General features: G+C 38.3%; 3 protein-coding genes across 3 annotated transcripts; 1 reads left to right on the top strand and 2 right to left on the bottom strand.

Annotated features, from left to right (window-relative positions):
- Window positions 1-5,915: 5,915 nt before the first annotated feature.
- Window positions 5,916-6,795, bottom strand: LOC133328162 (follicle cell protein 3C-1-like). The gene is made up of 3 exons (XM_061536753.1): window positions 6,792-6,795; window positions 6,169-6,728; window positions 5,916-6,101 (listed from the first exon to the last, which is right to left on the bottom strand). Exons 1-3 carry the CDS (start codon window positions 6,793-6,795, stop codon window positions 5,916-5,918), a joined length of 750 nt encoding a protein of 249 aa, XP_061392737.1.
- Window positions 6,796-9,285: 2,490 nt separating this feature from the next.
- Window positions 9,286-11,628, bottom strand: LOC133327961 (dolichyl-diphosphooligosaccharide--protein glycosyltransferase subunit STT3B-like). Its single transcript, XM_061536544.1, has one exon. The coding sequence runs from the start codon at window positions 11,616-11,618 to the stop codon at window positions 9,288-9,290; it is 2,331 nt and encodes a 776-aa protein (XP_061392528.1). The 5' UTR covers window positions 11,619-11,628; the 3' UTR covers window positions 9,286-9,287.
- Window positions 11,629-15,486: 3,858 nt separating this feature from the next.
- On the top strand, window positions 15,487-15,997 carry LOC133327860 (thioredoxin domain-containing protein 17-like). Its single transcript, XM_061536429.1, has 3 exons — window positions 15,487-15,631; window positions 15,698-15,782; window positions 15,847-15,997. Exons 1-3 carry the CDS (start codon window positions 15,487-15,489, stop codon window positions 15,995-15,997), a joined length of 381 nt encoding a protein of 126 aa, XP_061392413.1.
- The last annotated feature ends 671 nt before the right edge of the window (window positions 15,998-16,668 follow it).

Genomic DNA, 16,668 nt, shown 5'->3' with positions numbered 1-16,668 from the left:
ATATAGTAGATTTGTTGACTAAAGATATTCCAGGTCAAACATTATATATATTTGTCAATAAAAATGTTATTGCATTATATTTCAAAAAACTCTAAACTGTGAATAAAAATAATTTGGCGGGTAATGTGGACCAGTATGTATGGGTAATGAGGATCAGTAAGTTAAAGGTAGGTTGTGAATTGGTTGTGATAAATTTCAATTTATTGGGCTCTGGGTAACAGTTAATGCAAAAACGTATGGGTTTCTGTTTTGGAATAGACCCCATTTAAGGGTCCACCCCATTTGCGGTATTTTGAAGGTCCTGGCTTCATTATCCAACCGAAGCACCTGTAATTCCGCTTTTCGAGTTTTCAGAGAATGGAATACCTCCTCGCATATTAAATGCGCCCATGTTTCAAACTCGTCCTCATGAAAAAGTCAACTTTTTTATAGTGGTCCACATTACCCAACATTGAATATTTTTTAAAAAAAAAAAAATAATCGGCTTCAAAAATGAATAAAAATTAAATTAAAGAAAACATGAAAAACACATGACTTCTTTATATTCGAGAAAAACAAAGTGTTCGACTATTTTACAAAACCGTTCGACTGTTGTGCAAAAAAAAGTCCAAATCACACTTTTACAATCAGAGTTACATTTTCTACTACTAAATTTTCAACATTGCAATTATTTATTAAAAACCAAGTTTGATGTTTGTTTTCACTAATTGGGAAAACATTTATCTAGGCGGCATTGACATATTTCTTAGCATTTTCTTAGATATGGGGGGGTGGTCCACATTAGACGCATAGTCCACATTACCCGAAGTTACTCTAATTGTAAAAAAATAATATATATTTTTTTGAAAATGTGGGTTTTAATGATTGATTTTCCACGCTTAGTGCTCTGAAGGTTGCTAAAAAATAGTCTATAATAATTAATATATCCCTATGGACCTGCTTTAAAAATCCAGGTGACATAGCTACTAAAAGGGTATCCTGGTTTATGGACCCGTTTAATTTTAAAGCTTATGAAAATACATTTACATACAGTAAAAAACCCGTTCTTGGACCCTGATTTTTTTGAGAACCCCCCTAAAAGTCGAACAAGGCTCCATTATAGTCCATCACCAATTCAGACCCTTTCTAAAATGGTGCGATATGGATCTTAGAACCCTGTAAAAAGGAGACAATTCGCGTAGCCGAAAATTGTTGAAGGTTTTCAATATTTTTGGTGGTCTTCGCAGAAAAGGATTGTGTAAGATATTCCAACAAAATAACTAAGAAAGATCTGAACATCGAATATCTGAACATAGAATTTTACCTAGAGAAGACCTATAGAATGTCTTCTATTCATAATAGACCTTTGAACGTTTTACATTTCTGCAACCTTTCGATGACACTTTCAAAGAATTTGACTTTTTAAGGGTCAAACAAAGGCGTGGATTTTTTAGCAATATAAATAAATAAAAATTTTCAAGGGTACAAAAAGGCGTGGATAAAAAAATGTTCAGGGGTCCAAGAAGGCGTGGATTAAAAGCATTTTTTTCAAGGGTCCAAAAGGGCGAAATTTAAAAAATCAAGGGTCGAAAAAGTCGTAAAATTTTCAAGAGTCGAAAAAGACGAGGATTTTCTAAAAAAATAAGGCGCCAAAAAGGCATGGATTTTTAAAAAAAAATTCAGGGGTCCAAAAAGGGGTAATTTTGAAAAAAAAAAATTCAAGGCGCCAAAAAATGCATGGATTAAAAAAATGCAAGGCGCCAACAAGGAATTTATATATGGGTAGCTTTAAAAAAAACAAAAATTTGATTCTTTAAAAATATTTTTCAGGCATCCAAAATGCGTAGTTTTCGAAATGCCAAGAAAGGTTTATTTTTATACCCTACACAACTATGTTGTCAGGGTATTATAGCTTTGTGCAGCCCCAAAAGTTTGTAACACCGCGAAATATTGGTCCTAGACCCACCTTTAAGTATACCGATCGTCATATCTCGACTAGCTGAGTCGATCTAGACATGTGTGTCCGTCCGTCTGTCCATTATAATTTGTAAACACGATACAGGCCACAGTTATGGACCAATCTTCACGAAATTTTGCATGTAGGATGGGTTCTGGCCAATGAAGACCCCTATTGTTTTTGGAAAAGATCGGTTAATATTTAGGGGATGAAATGGACCAAAAACTTTGTTTTTGTCTGATTTTCTGGTCGCTCCAGAGGCCGCAATTATGGCCCAAACACCGCGAATTTTTGCATGGAGAATGGGATCGGGCCAAAGAATAAGCATGCCTGTTTTGATAAAGATCGGTCAATATTTAGCGGGTCAAATGGACCCCAACTTTTGTGTGAAAAATTATAAAATTTGTATTCTATAGCGTATATATTTACCACTGAAGGACATAGACCCGAGAAGTTGATAGTATATGAAAGGGGAGTGGTTGACCTTTAAATTGATACCAATTATGTTGTCGTAGGTACTCGGATGCGGGAGTTACACTTAAATATTTACAGGTGCTTACGTATTCATATATTATTTAGTAACCTATTACCACACTGGAGGGCGGAAATATACCGCTGATCGCTTTGAAATGATCCATGAGGTTCCAGTTATGGTCAAGGACAACGCCTAAAATGTTAGGTGATGATCAAATAATAACTTTTCGGATGAAGTGGACCGAAAATTTTATTATTTGTACTTTTCGAGTCGAAAGCCGAACATCAGAACACAACCCAAGGTGAAGGGAATCTGGACAAGTAATTAGAGGGGCTGTACTGATTATTAGTAACATTTGCTGATCTCTAGACAGTCAAAAGTGTGCAAAGATAGCGAAATATTGCCCAATCTCAGAATATAGAACCACAGAAAGTTAGATTTTCATGGAAGTTGTGTAGGGTATCGTATGGTCCGCACCGTCCGACTATACTGCTCCGGTCACTGGTTTTAATATTTTATCAAAGGCCTTCAAAAGGTTTGGAATTTTTTAAAAATGTTTTTTTAAGGACCTAACATGACATAATTACAGAAGGTAGTCTCATCTGACCATTTGATTTTGATCCTCTCTTTATTATGTATGATATTTAAATATGCTCCTATTTAAAAGCTGAAATGAGTATTTTAAGAAACAACATTTCAAATATGGGACTGTTTTTACCCTCCAATATCTAGGTTTGCCAAATTACAGCCACTACAAAGGAAAATGCGTCTAGAAACCTCAAAATATTGGCAATGAGGCGCTACCTTCTTAGGGGATTATGCCCAAATATGGATCCAACTTTCAACGCCAAACCTCTTAGGAATAATGACAATGTATGTGCAAAATATCAAAGCTCTATTTTCAACAGAGCTACGGCGATTTCAACAGACGGACCGACAGGCGGAAATGGCAAAATCGACATAGAAGTTCCGTTCCAGAACCTAAAACACCTTGTACATTAGAACTTTTTATGAGGATTTATTTTACATATATGCAAAGGAATTGACAATTGGAACCCACTGAGTTAACGAAATCCGGTTAAATGTAAACGTACTATAAAATAATCTATTAATTTTACATGTTTTGGAACTTTTTACTCCGAAACCGTTTCTGAACGCATAAAACTGTTAAAACATTGAACCAGATTAAGGGGAGCACAAAACAAAATGGCGTTCTCTTTGTAGATTTGCGTTCCCAAACTTTTCAAATTATTTAGTACTCAGATAGGGATTTTGAAATGTTTCCCTTTTACTAGCTTTACTATTAAAAAAGTACTGAAACAGACCAAGAATTTTATTCCGATCACGAATGCATTTTGTAATTTCAGTTTTCTCTTCGAAAACATTTTCTTTCTCTTCCTTAAGCTGTCTATTTCCAAAAGCATAGCATTTTCTCATATCCACACAATAATGTGAAAAAATAGATAGTTGGCAACACTGTTTTTTGGCAAACACTAAATTGCATGCTTCCTATATCCCATGCCCTTTTGTTTCAACAACAACAACGAATGTCAAGAGAACGCAACAAAGTTGGTGTCCGTTGGAATGTTCTCTCTGCAATAGAGAGTTGACAACTCGGTGTTTTGTCAATTGTAAATTGCATACTTCCTATATCCTATGTCGGCAAAGAGAAATTCTCATTGGAATCTCTTGATTATCGAGGATCTCATCTGAGAACAAGAAACTTCTTTTGCTTAGTTATCGCGCGACTTTTAAAACGGACGGACGTGTTTTGTCGAGCGGATGAAAGCGTAAAGGAAGAAAAAAATTTAGTGTTTTTTTTGTAGTTGTCATGTACAAGTAAATTAAAAAAATTATTTCGTTTTATATTTTCAAAGGAAATTGAAGTGAATTTTATAAAATCATGAAAAAAGTCAAGAATTATCAAAAACGTGATGAAATTCTGGGCAAAATAAAATTAAATGTTTGATCTGTGTGTGTGTATGTTTGGTTCATTGTCAAAGATCTATCATTGTTCTAACACACAAAATGCAAAAACTCGAATGTATTTTTGGCGGGAATTTCGTGAGCTTTCGACGCGTTTGATGACTGTTAAATGTATGTGTGTGTGTAACTATGTTGTGTGTGAAGTTTGTCTATTGATGTGTGCTGCTGAAACCAATACGGCTATGAGCACTGCATGCAACAGAAAAATAGTCATTGCAAAAATCGAATTGTTCGGAAATGCAAGAAATATTGTTGTTGTTTTCAAAACGGGAAGAAATATGTAAGTGTGTTTGTGTGTATTATACACACATTAACCAAACTATTTGCATAGCTGTGTTCGTCTATGGATTTAATGAAGAAGCTGTGGCGTGAAAATGTAAGTGATTGAATATGTTGTTGTTTTTTTTTTGTAGTTTAGTAAAAACGAATCGATTTTTTTTAATTATGGGGATATATTTTTTTTCTTGGGGGACCGGGTTATTTGAACCAGAAGTTCGATTACGGGTACCCGGTTATATCCGGTTCTATAAATTCGATTAATACAAAATGGGTATCATTTTAAAGTTTATGAAAATACTTTTACATTGAGTTTGGGAGATACAGTCAAAAACAGTTTTTGGACCCCGATTTTTTTGAGAACCCCCCCCAAAAGTCGAACAATGGTCTATTATAGTCCATCACCAATTCAGACCCAAAAGATAGACTACACAATGCCCTTTCTAATATGGTGCGATATGGGCCTTAGAACCCTATAAAAAGGAGAAAATTCTTTCGCGTAGCCAAAAAATTCTTTCATTTATAAAAACCCGGTTGTAGGTTTTCAATATTTTTTGGAGGTCTTCACAGAAAAGGATTGTGTAAGATATTCCAACAAAAGAACTATGGAAGTTAATCTAACTAAAGAAGGCCTGAACATAGAATTCTACCTAGAGAAGACCTATAGAATGTCATCTATTCATAATAGACCTTTGAAACCTACCACCTAGAACAAATTTGGCATACCGTACTGAATTAAGTCTAGAACGATGTGTATTAAATTTCGTGAAAATATGTTAAGATTCGATATACCTCCCGAATGAAATGAAATTTATCATAGGTTGCAGAAACACATGAGAATGTTCCTTCGAGGGAAAATTGGCATGCCATTGTAAGGATACATATGTAAGTGGTGTCGGTCCAGTCCGACTTTACTACTTTCCTTACTGGTTTCAAAATAAATTTTGGAGGGTTAACAAAGGCGTGGATTTCTTCAAATATTTCAAAATATAAAATATTCAAATACCTGATATTGAAGTGTATAGAAGACCCGTTCATGTGGATTCTTATATTTGACTAGCTGAACTGATCTGGATACATAGGACTGTCCAGGTCCAATATATATTTTTCTAAGGGAGTTGGATTGTTGTCCGAATTAAGTCGATTAATATTTTTTGAGTTCTGGAAATCAAGAAGCCATTCTATTTTTCAATCCTATTAAACATTTTTTAATATTCTAAATATTACATATCTTTCCCTATTCTACTGTGGTAATTTACAATTATAAGGTTCACGATTTTTACAACAATATTCTCGTCCTGCAGCTAAATTGGTGTTTACCCAAATATCCTGACAGTTCTTGGTAAACAAATAGGCTCGCTGTTTATGTATGTCATGGTCCAGGGCAGCACATAGAATATTGGCCGAATTTGGTAGATGGCGGACAATCTGAAAGGAAAAACAAATATTAGAATATATAAATAAATTTTTAAAGTAGTTTTTCTTAGTCTCTTACCTGTTCCAAACATTTCGTTTGACAATGTTTCTGGCCGATACCATTACAGGCGAAAGTACGATCCAATGAATTTGAAACCACCGCCTCACCACGTGGTGGATCTGTTGAACCTTTCGTAAATTGTGTATTAAGGAAAATACCACAGGTACAGGGTACAAGTTCGGTTGTGTTTGTCGAACGATTTGTCGTAACACGGGAGGGGTTCTTTTTCAATTTTGTTAAAATTTTTTTGGGTCCAACAGCAGCAGAAGTTGTAGATTTTAGAATTTCATCATTTTCCTCAGTTGTCAGAGATAATGTTAAAGCTGTGGAGGATTCCAGATTTGATTTTAGTGTTAACTCGTTGGGACTGGTGGTAGTGTCACTACTGGTTAGTGGGATAGATGTTGTTGTTGATTTGTCATTTATTCCCAGAGGTTTCTTCAGGGTTTTATCTTCTGCCAAATTTGTCTTCTTATAGGTTATTTGACTAATGGCTGCCTCGGCGGCCAATAAATAAATACAAGAGGTACAGAAAAATATTTTCCACAATGTAATTTGATTGTAGGGTTTATGGAACGCTGTAAAGAAAATAAAAATATTTTTTATTTATTTAAAGAAAGCTGCTGATGACCTGCACTTACCCATTTCAGAATGATAAATGCTGCTGATGCTTGAAACAACCCATGCTTTTATTCTTATTGTATTTAAATGATTGGACGCCACCACCTTCGTTAATATTCTCAATTACAAAATTTCTTCCACAAGAATTTTGCTGATGTCTGAAAAATTTTACTACAAATCGTCTATGCTACGCTTTTTTGCTTGGCAATCAAGAATGAGGTGTGTAATTGGACTTTTTAATCTTGAGCTTCGAGTTCAAGTTTAAATGCAAGAAAATACACTTAAGAGGTCTAAAGGTAATCCAATATTTCGCTTGTATATTCTTTTAAAATCAACCCTAAAAATATTCACAATCCAAAACCCTCAGAAATATATATTGGACCTAGACAGACGCATATATCTAAATCGATTCAGCCTAATATAAGGCGTGGATTTTTTAAAAATTATATGTCAATGTCTGGGTGGCGTAGGGGATGATAGATACCAAGCAAAGGGCTCTGATTGGCTTTAACATGACGAAGTCCACGTAATGCGATGGAGAACTATCGGGAGAAAAGGAGGAGGAGAGGAGAAACGTGTTTTCAGAAAAAAGAAGAAAGAACAAGAAAAACGTGAGCGAGAACAAATCGAGATGTACAGGAGTCAGAATGAAGTCCGAAAATTTTACCAACGAGTAAAACACCAAACCGAAGGCTTTGGCACAGGCACATTCTCCTGTAGAGATGAAGAAGGAAACCTGGTGACAGATACAGACAGCGTGCTGAGTATCTGGAAGGAGCATTTTGAAAAACTTCTGGCATCAAATAGTAGCGGTGAAAAGGATACCCCGGAACCAATAATCGATAACGGTATAGATTGTATACCACCTAGCCAAGATGAAGTCAGAATACAATCAATCGGCTGAAGATAATAAAACAGCAGGAGCCGACGGGTTACCAGCTAAACAATTTGTTGGTATTAACGCGCAAGACGTCCAGTAGACTCGGACCAACTGTGGAGCTTGAGAACTACAGCTTCGAGGTAGTCAACGATTTTATATACTTTGGTAACGCCATAAATAATACAAATGACATCAGTTTGGAAATTCTGAGAAGGATTGTAAAGGTCAACAGATGCTACTTTGGTCTTAGTAAGCAGTTTATAAACAAGGCCACCTCCCGCCAGACCAAACTCACACTCTACAAGACGCTGATAATACCGGTGCTATTATATGGATCTAAAGCATGGGTACTTGCGTAAGCAGATGAGGCAGCTCTTGGAGTGTTTGAGAGAAAAATTCTCCGAAAGATCTATGGGCCGATCAGCGTTGACGGTGAATATCGCCGTCGAATGAACCATGAGCTATTCTCGGACATCGACGTATTGAGCTGCAGCGACTACGTTGGCTAGGTCATGTTGCGAGAATGGATGAAGATGACCCAGCCCAAAAGGCATATAAAAGCGAACCAGCTGATGGTTCACGCAGAAGGGGAAGGCCACGAATAACATGGAAAGATCAAGTGGAGGACAACATGGCCGAATATGATCTTTCAAAATGGAAAAAACTGCGCAAAAGTCCGACGCGCCTGGAAATCTTTTTTAAGCTTGATTTATGGAACGAAAGTTCTGTCACGAGCCAGCTAAGTAAAGTAAGTAAAATCTACGCATATTATGGTCCTTGAAAAAAATTATTCTCTACAAAATATATGCCTATTATGTTCTTTGAAAATATATTCTTTAAAAAATATACGCCTATTATGGTCCTTAAAAAATATTCTTTACAAAATCTACGCCTATTCTTGGACCTTAAGATAATACTCTTAAAAAATCCACGCATCTCGTGGCCCTTGAAAAATATGTTTTAAAAATTCATTCATTAAAAAATCCAAAATTTGAGAAATCCAAAATTTGAGATTTAGAAATGCTGTATTTCTAAATCTATATAGAATTTTATTCTGATTATTAAGATTCACATATGCCGACGTATATTTTGACGCTTAGCAAACGGGATGAAAAATTTAATTTACACGTCTTCATATAGAAGATCTCCGGTAGGTTTATAATTCCTTTTGAAGGTATTTGTCTATAGAAAACGAACTCAAGGTCTTCTATCAGTTGAAGGCCAGAATCTTATGTTTTTCTTATCACTTAATCTTGTTAGCTTTGCATTAAAAGTTTTTTGTTGTTGTTTTTTATTTTTTTATAATTATTTTGTTGAATAAAAACTCATTCATTTATTTATTAATTATTTTTAATTTGAAGTCACACATCGATTGTATAATAAATTGGAAATCATAATAGTAATAATATTTTTAATTCTTCTTCTTCATATAACGTATAAATTTTCCAACAGAAAAAATGCACTTCTCCATCGATCAAATACACAATACATACAGATCTATATTCTACGATCCGACTTCCTTACTCAGTCCGTCAGCAGCAGTATTCTATGTTTTTTTCTTCTAGTTGTTGTTGTTACAAAGGAATTCTATAGAAAATTAAAATTAAATACAAAAAATCGAATCGAATCGGCTCATTTATTTTTGACTTCTTTTGCCTTTGACTACAACGGGTCTGCTCTTAATATAACCACGCTTGCGTTTCGAGTTTTTACGTGATACAAAGTTGGTGGGCGATACAAGACGTTCGTCAGCCTTAAGGGCGGGTCGATTGAATTCGTGCGGTTTCTTCACGCGATATATGCGTACCAACCAATGTTCGCTGGTATAGGCCTCTTCCAGATAGGTTAAATCAAAATCTTTATTACCAATTACAGCATTACGTGTTCTATCATATCCAGCGGGTCCTCTATAGTCCAACTTCAACTCACCAAAACGATAGTAACTTAACTTGTACATCAGACAATTGAGTAGGGCTGGGGCACCTTCACTATCGACACGGAATTCACCACGATCGGTAAAGTAATCACTTTCCTTGATATCCTTGGGATGTTCACCCTCGGCAATACGTACCATCCACAGGAATTTGTTGATATCATCGCCCGAATAGCCAATAACACCACCAAAGATTACTAAAACGTAATCCACATCCAAGGAGGTCATAATTTCGTAAGCATTCTCTTCGGTGGAGGACATGGCCTTACCCACCAAGGCTATGTGACTGTTGTTCCAAGTATTGTTATCCACCAGGGTAGTTCGATTTGCCATACCGGCTATTTGATAACCATAATCCCACCAGGACATAATGCGGGCATCATCGGCGGTGTTTTGCGACAACCAATAGTAGGCCTCACGGAAATCATCCAAAATATTGCGGGATCCATCCTGGCTGTTGTGGAAAGCCAAAACAATGGAGGGACTAGAATAGGCATTGCTGGTTACCCAGGTACAATGAACGGCAAACATCATGAGGATCATTAAAATGGCCAGAATTACAATGCTACGGAGATTGGAGCCAACACCATTGGTACCCTCTTGCTGTTGGGTATCGTGCTTCACACGATGCTTCAATTTGCCAGCCTTGTCATACAACAACTTCTTTTCTGTTGGGCTTTCATCATTTTCCTCACTGTTGGCGGCAGCATTTACTGCAGCAGGACAGGTGTTATCCTCTCTCAGATAAACATCTAATAGTCCAGAGAATGCCACACCGGCCAACATACATACCACAGGTGTCAGAGTCAGCATTAGACGCACCATAACACCGGCAAAGTATACCGCACTGATGGCATATAGCACCACAAAGACACGCTCATCGTTGATCTTCTTCACACAATACCACACACCCACTGGGAAGGCACACACCAAAATGTGCAGGTCAAAGAAGAATGAGAACCAAGTGGTCGGTTGATGTTCCGATACGGAGGCGATGATGGGAATGTGGATCTTAGCATAACCAGTATCCCACAGAGAATAGAAACGACCACTCCATGGAGCAATGACTCCCATGATGGTCAAAGCCACAACACCGAGGAATACCACAGCGGCAGCACAAAGACCTCCCACAATAAACAGCCTCTTGAATTCACTCTTCGATAGCACCGTCTGTAGATGTTTCAATGCGGCCACAGCCATCAGCAACAAGAAGACACCCGCAGCAGCCATATGTTCACTGGTGCGAATGGGTTGGAAGCCGACAAATGGAATCTGCATCGACAAGATCAGGCCCAATATATAGAAGGTACTGTAACTGGTCAACAGGCGTAGCGAATAACGGCCCATAATCAGCAACACAAACACATGCAAGGGGATCAAGTTAATGATGAACACATAGCCACCCCAGGCTGAGACCATGTAGAAGTAGGACAAGGCAGCTCCCACCGACCAGAACACCGAACCCGTCTTCACCGCTCTCACCCACAGGAAATAAGTAAACTGCAGGGCAAAGATGGCAATGCCTTCGTTATCATATGAACCGGCTACCGAACGACTGATATAGCCCGGCACGATGGCAATAAAACTGGCCGCAAATAGACCAGCACCCGATGACCACAGCTCTTTGGTTAGCAAATACGTCGAGATGGCGGTCAGACCACTGAATACAGGCGCAAGGAATACGCATATATCACGTATATGCACTGGAATGTTCAACGCATGCAGCAGGTAGTGGATACTGCCCGATGTTATCATCAGGCCGGGGTAGACGGTACCGCCCACAATGCGGCCCAACGGATACCACGCCCGCTCATCGAACCAGTTGAGGAATTTGTAGAAACCATGCTGGACCATATAGGCCGTGGCCCGGTAATTGAACCATGGATCGAACTCATGAATAATCGACTCGAATCGGATGACGGCAAAGAGACGCGAGGAAAAGCCGGCTAGCCAGGCAATCAATAGCACCGCAAAGGTTATCAAACTGCTATAACCGGCAGTTCTATTGAAGATTTTCGACGCAGGACGATTCATGTCGCTCCGCCAGTTTTACCACGAAGATGAGCTGGAAGCAGAAAAAAACCTATATCACAGTTTGCCTTTTGCTGGTCTGCTGGACGACTTACAATTATCGATTAGAATATCTGCCTGTTTACTACAATGACACGTAATTCTTTCTTCTTCTTCTTTTCGGCAGCCGCTGCTATGGGTGATTGTTGTGTGTGTTGGCCGTGTGGTGGAACATTTATCGAACCACACATCTACCGGCAAACAAAAATTGTTTTGTGTTATCAGTTCGGGGTGAGTGATGATTGCCGTTTTGTTTGACGTGGTAAACTTTCACCGGTTGTTCGCTGAAAAAATAACATAGATGGCGTTCGGATGCATGTTAGAGATGGAGATTGTAATGTAGTGTTTACACTTCAGTAAATTATTTTATCTGATTTATGACATATTTATTCCCTATCCTAATTGGAAATATAAGTTGGCTCCCCATAAAGAATCTATATATACCCGATCTGAATACAAAAAGAAATATATTATATATAAATTCATGTTTTGACATATTTTAAAGGTTTTAGTTGCGAACGATATTTCTGATTGTGAGAAAAATATTTGACATAGGTCTAGGTTTTGACATCGCCCCCATATAATGGTAAAGGTACCTAACCATTTTCGGTATTTTAAATTTTTTAGACGATTTTTCCCTTAATGAAGCGGTTGTGAATGACGTCGAAATGTTGAAGTAATTTTCGACCATTTTTTGACATATATGAGCGGTATTTTAACCATAACTTGGCGAATGTTGGTTTTTTAGGTACTCAAGTATATTACTCAAGTATATTACATATTTACTTAGCTGGCTTGTGGCAGAATTTTTGTTCCATAAGCCGAGCATAAAAAAGATTTTCAGGCGCGTCGGTCTTTTGCGCAGTTTTTTCCAGTTTGAAAGATCATATTCGGCAATATTGTCTTTCACTTAATCTTTCCATCTTATTCGTGACCTTCCCCTTCTGCGTGAACCATCAGCTGGTTCGTTTTTATATGCCTTTTGGGCTGGGGCATCTTCATACATTCTCACAACATGATCTAGCCAACGTAGTCGCTGCAGCTCAATACGTCTAACAATGTCGATTTCCGAGAATAGATGGTCGACGGCGATATTCACCGTCAACGCAGATCGGTCCATAGATCTTTCGGAGAATTTTTCTCTCAAACACTCCAAGAGTTGCCTGGCTGGGGCATCTTCATACATTCTCACAACATGATCTAGCCAACGTAGTCGCTGCAGCTCAATACGTCTAACAATGTCGATTTCCGGGAATAGATGGTCGACGGCGATATTCACCGTCAACGCAGATCGGCCCATAGATCTTTCGGAGAATTTTTCTCTCAAACACTCCAAGAGTTGCCTCATCTGCTTGCGCAAGTACCCATGCTTCAGATCCATACAACAACACGGGTAATATCAGCGTCTTGTAGAGTGTAAGTTTGATATGGCGAGAGGTGGCCTTGCTTTTGAGTTGCTTACTCAAAACATAGTAGCATCTGTTGGCCAACACTTCTCCTCCGGATTTCAAAATTGATGTTATTAGTTTCGTTCATGGCGGTACCGAGGTATAAAAACGATATAAAATCGTTCACTACCTCGAAGCTGTAGGTTTCAACTTCCACAGTTGGTCCGAATCTACTGGACGTCTTGCGCGTTGATACCATCAACTTGGTTTTCTCGCCATTTACTGCCAGTCCCACTTTGGCAGACTCCTTCTCAATTCGTTCAAAAGTGGCTGTTACTCGCCTACGCCGACGTCATCGACATAATGGGTTGAACATTGGCATTATGTCGATGTCGTAGGGGTAGGCGTGTGTTGTTTGGTGTACAGAGTGCCATTTCCGCTCACATTTGCATCTCGTATGACCTTTTGAAACGGGATGTTGAATATGTCACACTACAAACTGTCACCTTGTCTGAATCCTCGTTCGGTATTGAAAGGCTCCGTTAGGTCCTTTCCTACTTTAATTGCTGAATTTGTACCAGTTAAAATTGTCCCGCATAGCCGTATTAATTTTACAGGAATGATATGGGTTTAAACACCTCTGAACGGATAAGGCTGTCGAATGCGGCTTTATAGTCGACAAATAGGTGAATGTGTTTTTCGTGGGGGTTTTCCAGGATCTGGCGCAGAATGAAAATCTGGTCAATGGCGCAGAATGAAAATCTTGTCACATCCTCCTGTGCCAGCTGGAAGGATTTGGAAGGAGCATTTTGTAAAGCTTCTGCTTAGCCCTTAACTCCTGTATATCTCTATTTGCTCACGTTTTTCTTGTTCTTTCTTCCTTTTTCTGAAAATTCGTTTCTCCTTTTCTCCCTCGCATTACGTGTTGCTACTGTCCGCAGGGTTGCCCTATACGTTACGTTTTTCAGCAGTACCATGGGTTTCTTGATTTTGATCTTTGGTACTCATGTGTTGCTTTTGCTGTAGTTTATAGGGAGTAGGCAATTCTTTGCTATTGTGCTTCTATACTATTATCGGGACAAAAAGTGCTTTCGTCAAGCAAGTGGGTAATATGGCCGAGTAGGCCTCGGCCATCTGTTGTGTTTGCAGCTTTTCGACGTCGAGTTTCCGTGTTGTGTTAGATCACAACTTTGCTGCTACATTAACACGAGTGCGAACCTTGGTTGCCACAAGGTAATGGTTCGAATCGATATTCGCTCAGCGTATTGATCGAACGTCTAAAACACTGGACGAATGCCTTCCGTCTATCACAACATGGTCAATTTGATTTATCGTTGCTTGATCAAGAGGAATCCAGGTGGTCTTATGTACATTGAGATACCTGAAACTGGTGCTGCAGACCAAAGACATATGTTACGAGCATATGTCTGTGGTCTGCTCATCCTCGTCTTCGGTCGGAGCATGAGCGCAAGTAAGACTGATGTAAAAGAACTTCGCTTTTATGCGGATTATAGCAATTCCCTCATCTACTGGAGTGAATCTGGAGACGAGGTCTTTAATTCTCCTGTCCGCAGCAAATTCATGCCTCGTTTCATGACAGCTGTAATACAGTGCGTAATCGTCTGATTTACTTACGCCTGCCCCTTCCCTTAAATATCCTGTAAAGCACATTGCGCACATTCCAAGTGCAGATTCGCAGATCGTTTGCGGGGGTCGTCAACATTGGTTTTCTTTTTCATTGCTTTTTCATAGTAGGAGGGGTTTTCCGAGTGTGGGCAACTAACCCGACGCCTCAACCCATTTTGTATAGTTCTTATGGGTGAACTCGCGGCACATATCACCTTACTATTTAAAATGGTGATGAAAATAGCTACATCCAGATGACACCGCGGGGAGGTCAGTGTCCACAATTGAGATGAAAGAGGGACCCAGATAAGCCTGGACCTCGCCATGTTAAAGCCAATCAGAGCCGTTGCTAGGTATCTATCATCCCCTACGCCACCCATAAAAATGACTTTGTATTTTAGGTTTCACAACAGCTTAGCGTGTGAACATGCTATTATTCTTTATTAAAAACAATATTTTTATAGTTGGCAACTCAATTCTGCTATCAGCTGTTCCACAAAAATTCTCGACGTTGTCTTCAGGTGACCGCATCAGTAATTCCTTATTATTCCACATATTTTCAACACCAATTTCCACACAATTGACTGACAAGGTCACCCCATGTTTACGCCTTATTAAAAAAACAACAACTGCCATATTTGCCGGTTCGATTTTTACCCATTATTATCAAAATTATCAACACCAGTTTATCTCTGGTCAATAAAAAAGTTTTGAAAATCACTTGATTAGTAACAAATCGATTGATGAGATAAAACTAAAAATTTTCCCTCACTATTCGTTCAGTAACAAATCGGTAAAGAAGTTGTGCGAAAACAAAAATGGTGCAATTGGAAAATACAAAAGGTTTTGATGGCTTCCAAAAGTCCGTCGAAGAGTTGAGTAAATGTGGCAAAAAGCTGTTCATTTACTTTACCGGTGAAAAGGATGACAAGGGTGTTAGTTGGTGTCCCGATTGTAATGTGGGTAAGTAGAGTATAAAATTATCGGCCAATTAAAAATTTATAATATGATCCATAATCTTCCTTATAGCTGGTCCCAAGGTTGAAGCTGCCGTCAAAGAATTTGCCGGTGATGATGCTGTCTTCCTAACTGTTGACGTGGGCGATAGGCCTTTGTGAGTATAGTTAAATCTGTTTATTTTGATTTATAAATATATATGACGTTCTATTGTTTTGCAGCTGGAAGGACATGAAAAATCCCTTCCGTGAAGATCCCCGCCTTAAATTGATGGTCATCCCCACTTTGATTCGCTGGCAAACTGTCATTCGTCTGGAGGGAGATCAATGTGAGAAACCCGATCTTTTGGAAATGTTCTTCAATGAAGACTAAAAAGCATTTCACGCTGTGGGTGTTCTATTTTATGATGTTGTTCCGCAATCATTGACTGATTGATTGCTTTCCTATACACATAACGAGATAAGATTAAGTTGCAAAGTTTTTGAAAGAAAAGAAGCTGAATGCTGTAAAAATTCAAGAAATAAACATATTTTGTAATATTTTATAAAAAGAAAATTCGTGAATGTTCTAGATGTTTACAGCCGACCAGAAACCAGGAATGTTACCCACCTAGTTAGTTATCCATCAACATGGGACCAGACCCACATAATCGTAGCAGCTTTATTTCTTTTGTGATATTACGAAGTTGAGAAGGAAGGGCCATGTCGTTTTGAAATCTTTAGTAAATATAGGTCTAAGGGTCCTTATTACAATCACATACATTTTTTTCTCGAGGAAATTTATACCTTATGTGATATGGGCCTCCAAAATTCGGTTGAGATCCATGTATTTTCCCCTGCCTTTTTAAATTCTCCATAGAAATATGGGTATCAATTTAAAACGGTCGTAGTTTGAAAATTCTTAACTTTTTCAGGCATTGGCTTTCAAAATTCCACTGGGACCCTTACATAGACTTTCTACTATGGACAGAAGCAAAAATCGGCTACGCGATATAATCTTTTTCAAATAGAATAGATTTTAAAAGGTGGCCAGCCAAATGGATA

This window comes from Musca vetustissima, unplaced genomic scaffold, assembly GCF_032173495.1.
Source record: "Musca vetustissima isolate MV318-11 ecotype Yass unplaced genomic scaffold, APGP_CSIRO_Mvet_v1 utg51534, whole genome shotgun sequence".
NCBI lineage: Eukaryota > Metazoa > Arthropoda > Insecta > Diptera > Muscidae > Musca > Musca vetustissima.
The sequence above is the reverse complement of the archived record's forward strand: the minus strand, read 5'-3'. Positions and strand labels throughout refer to the sequence as shown.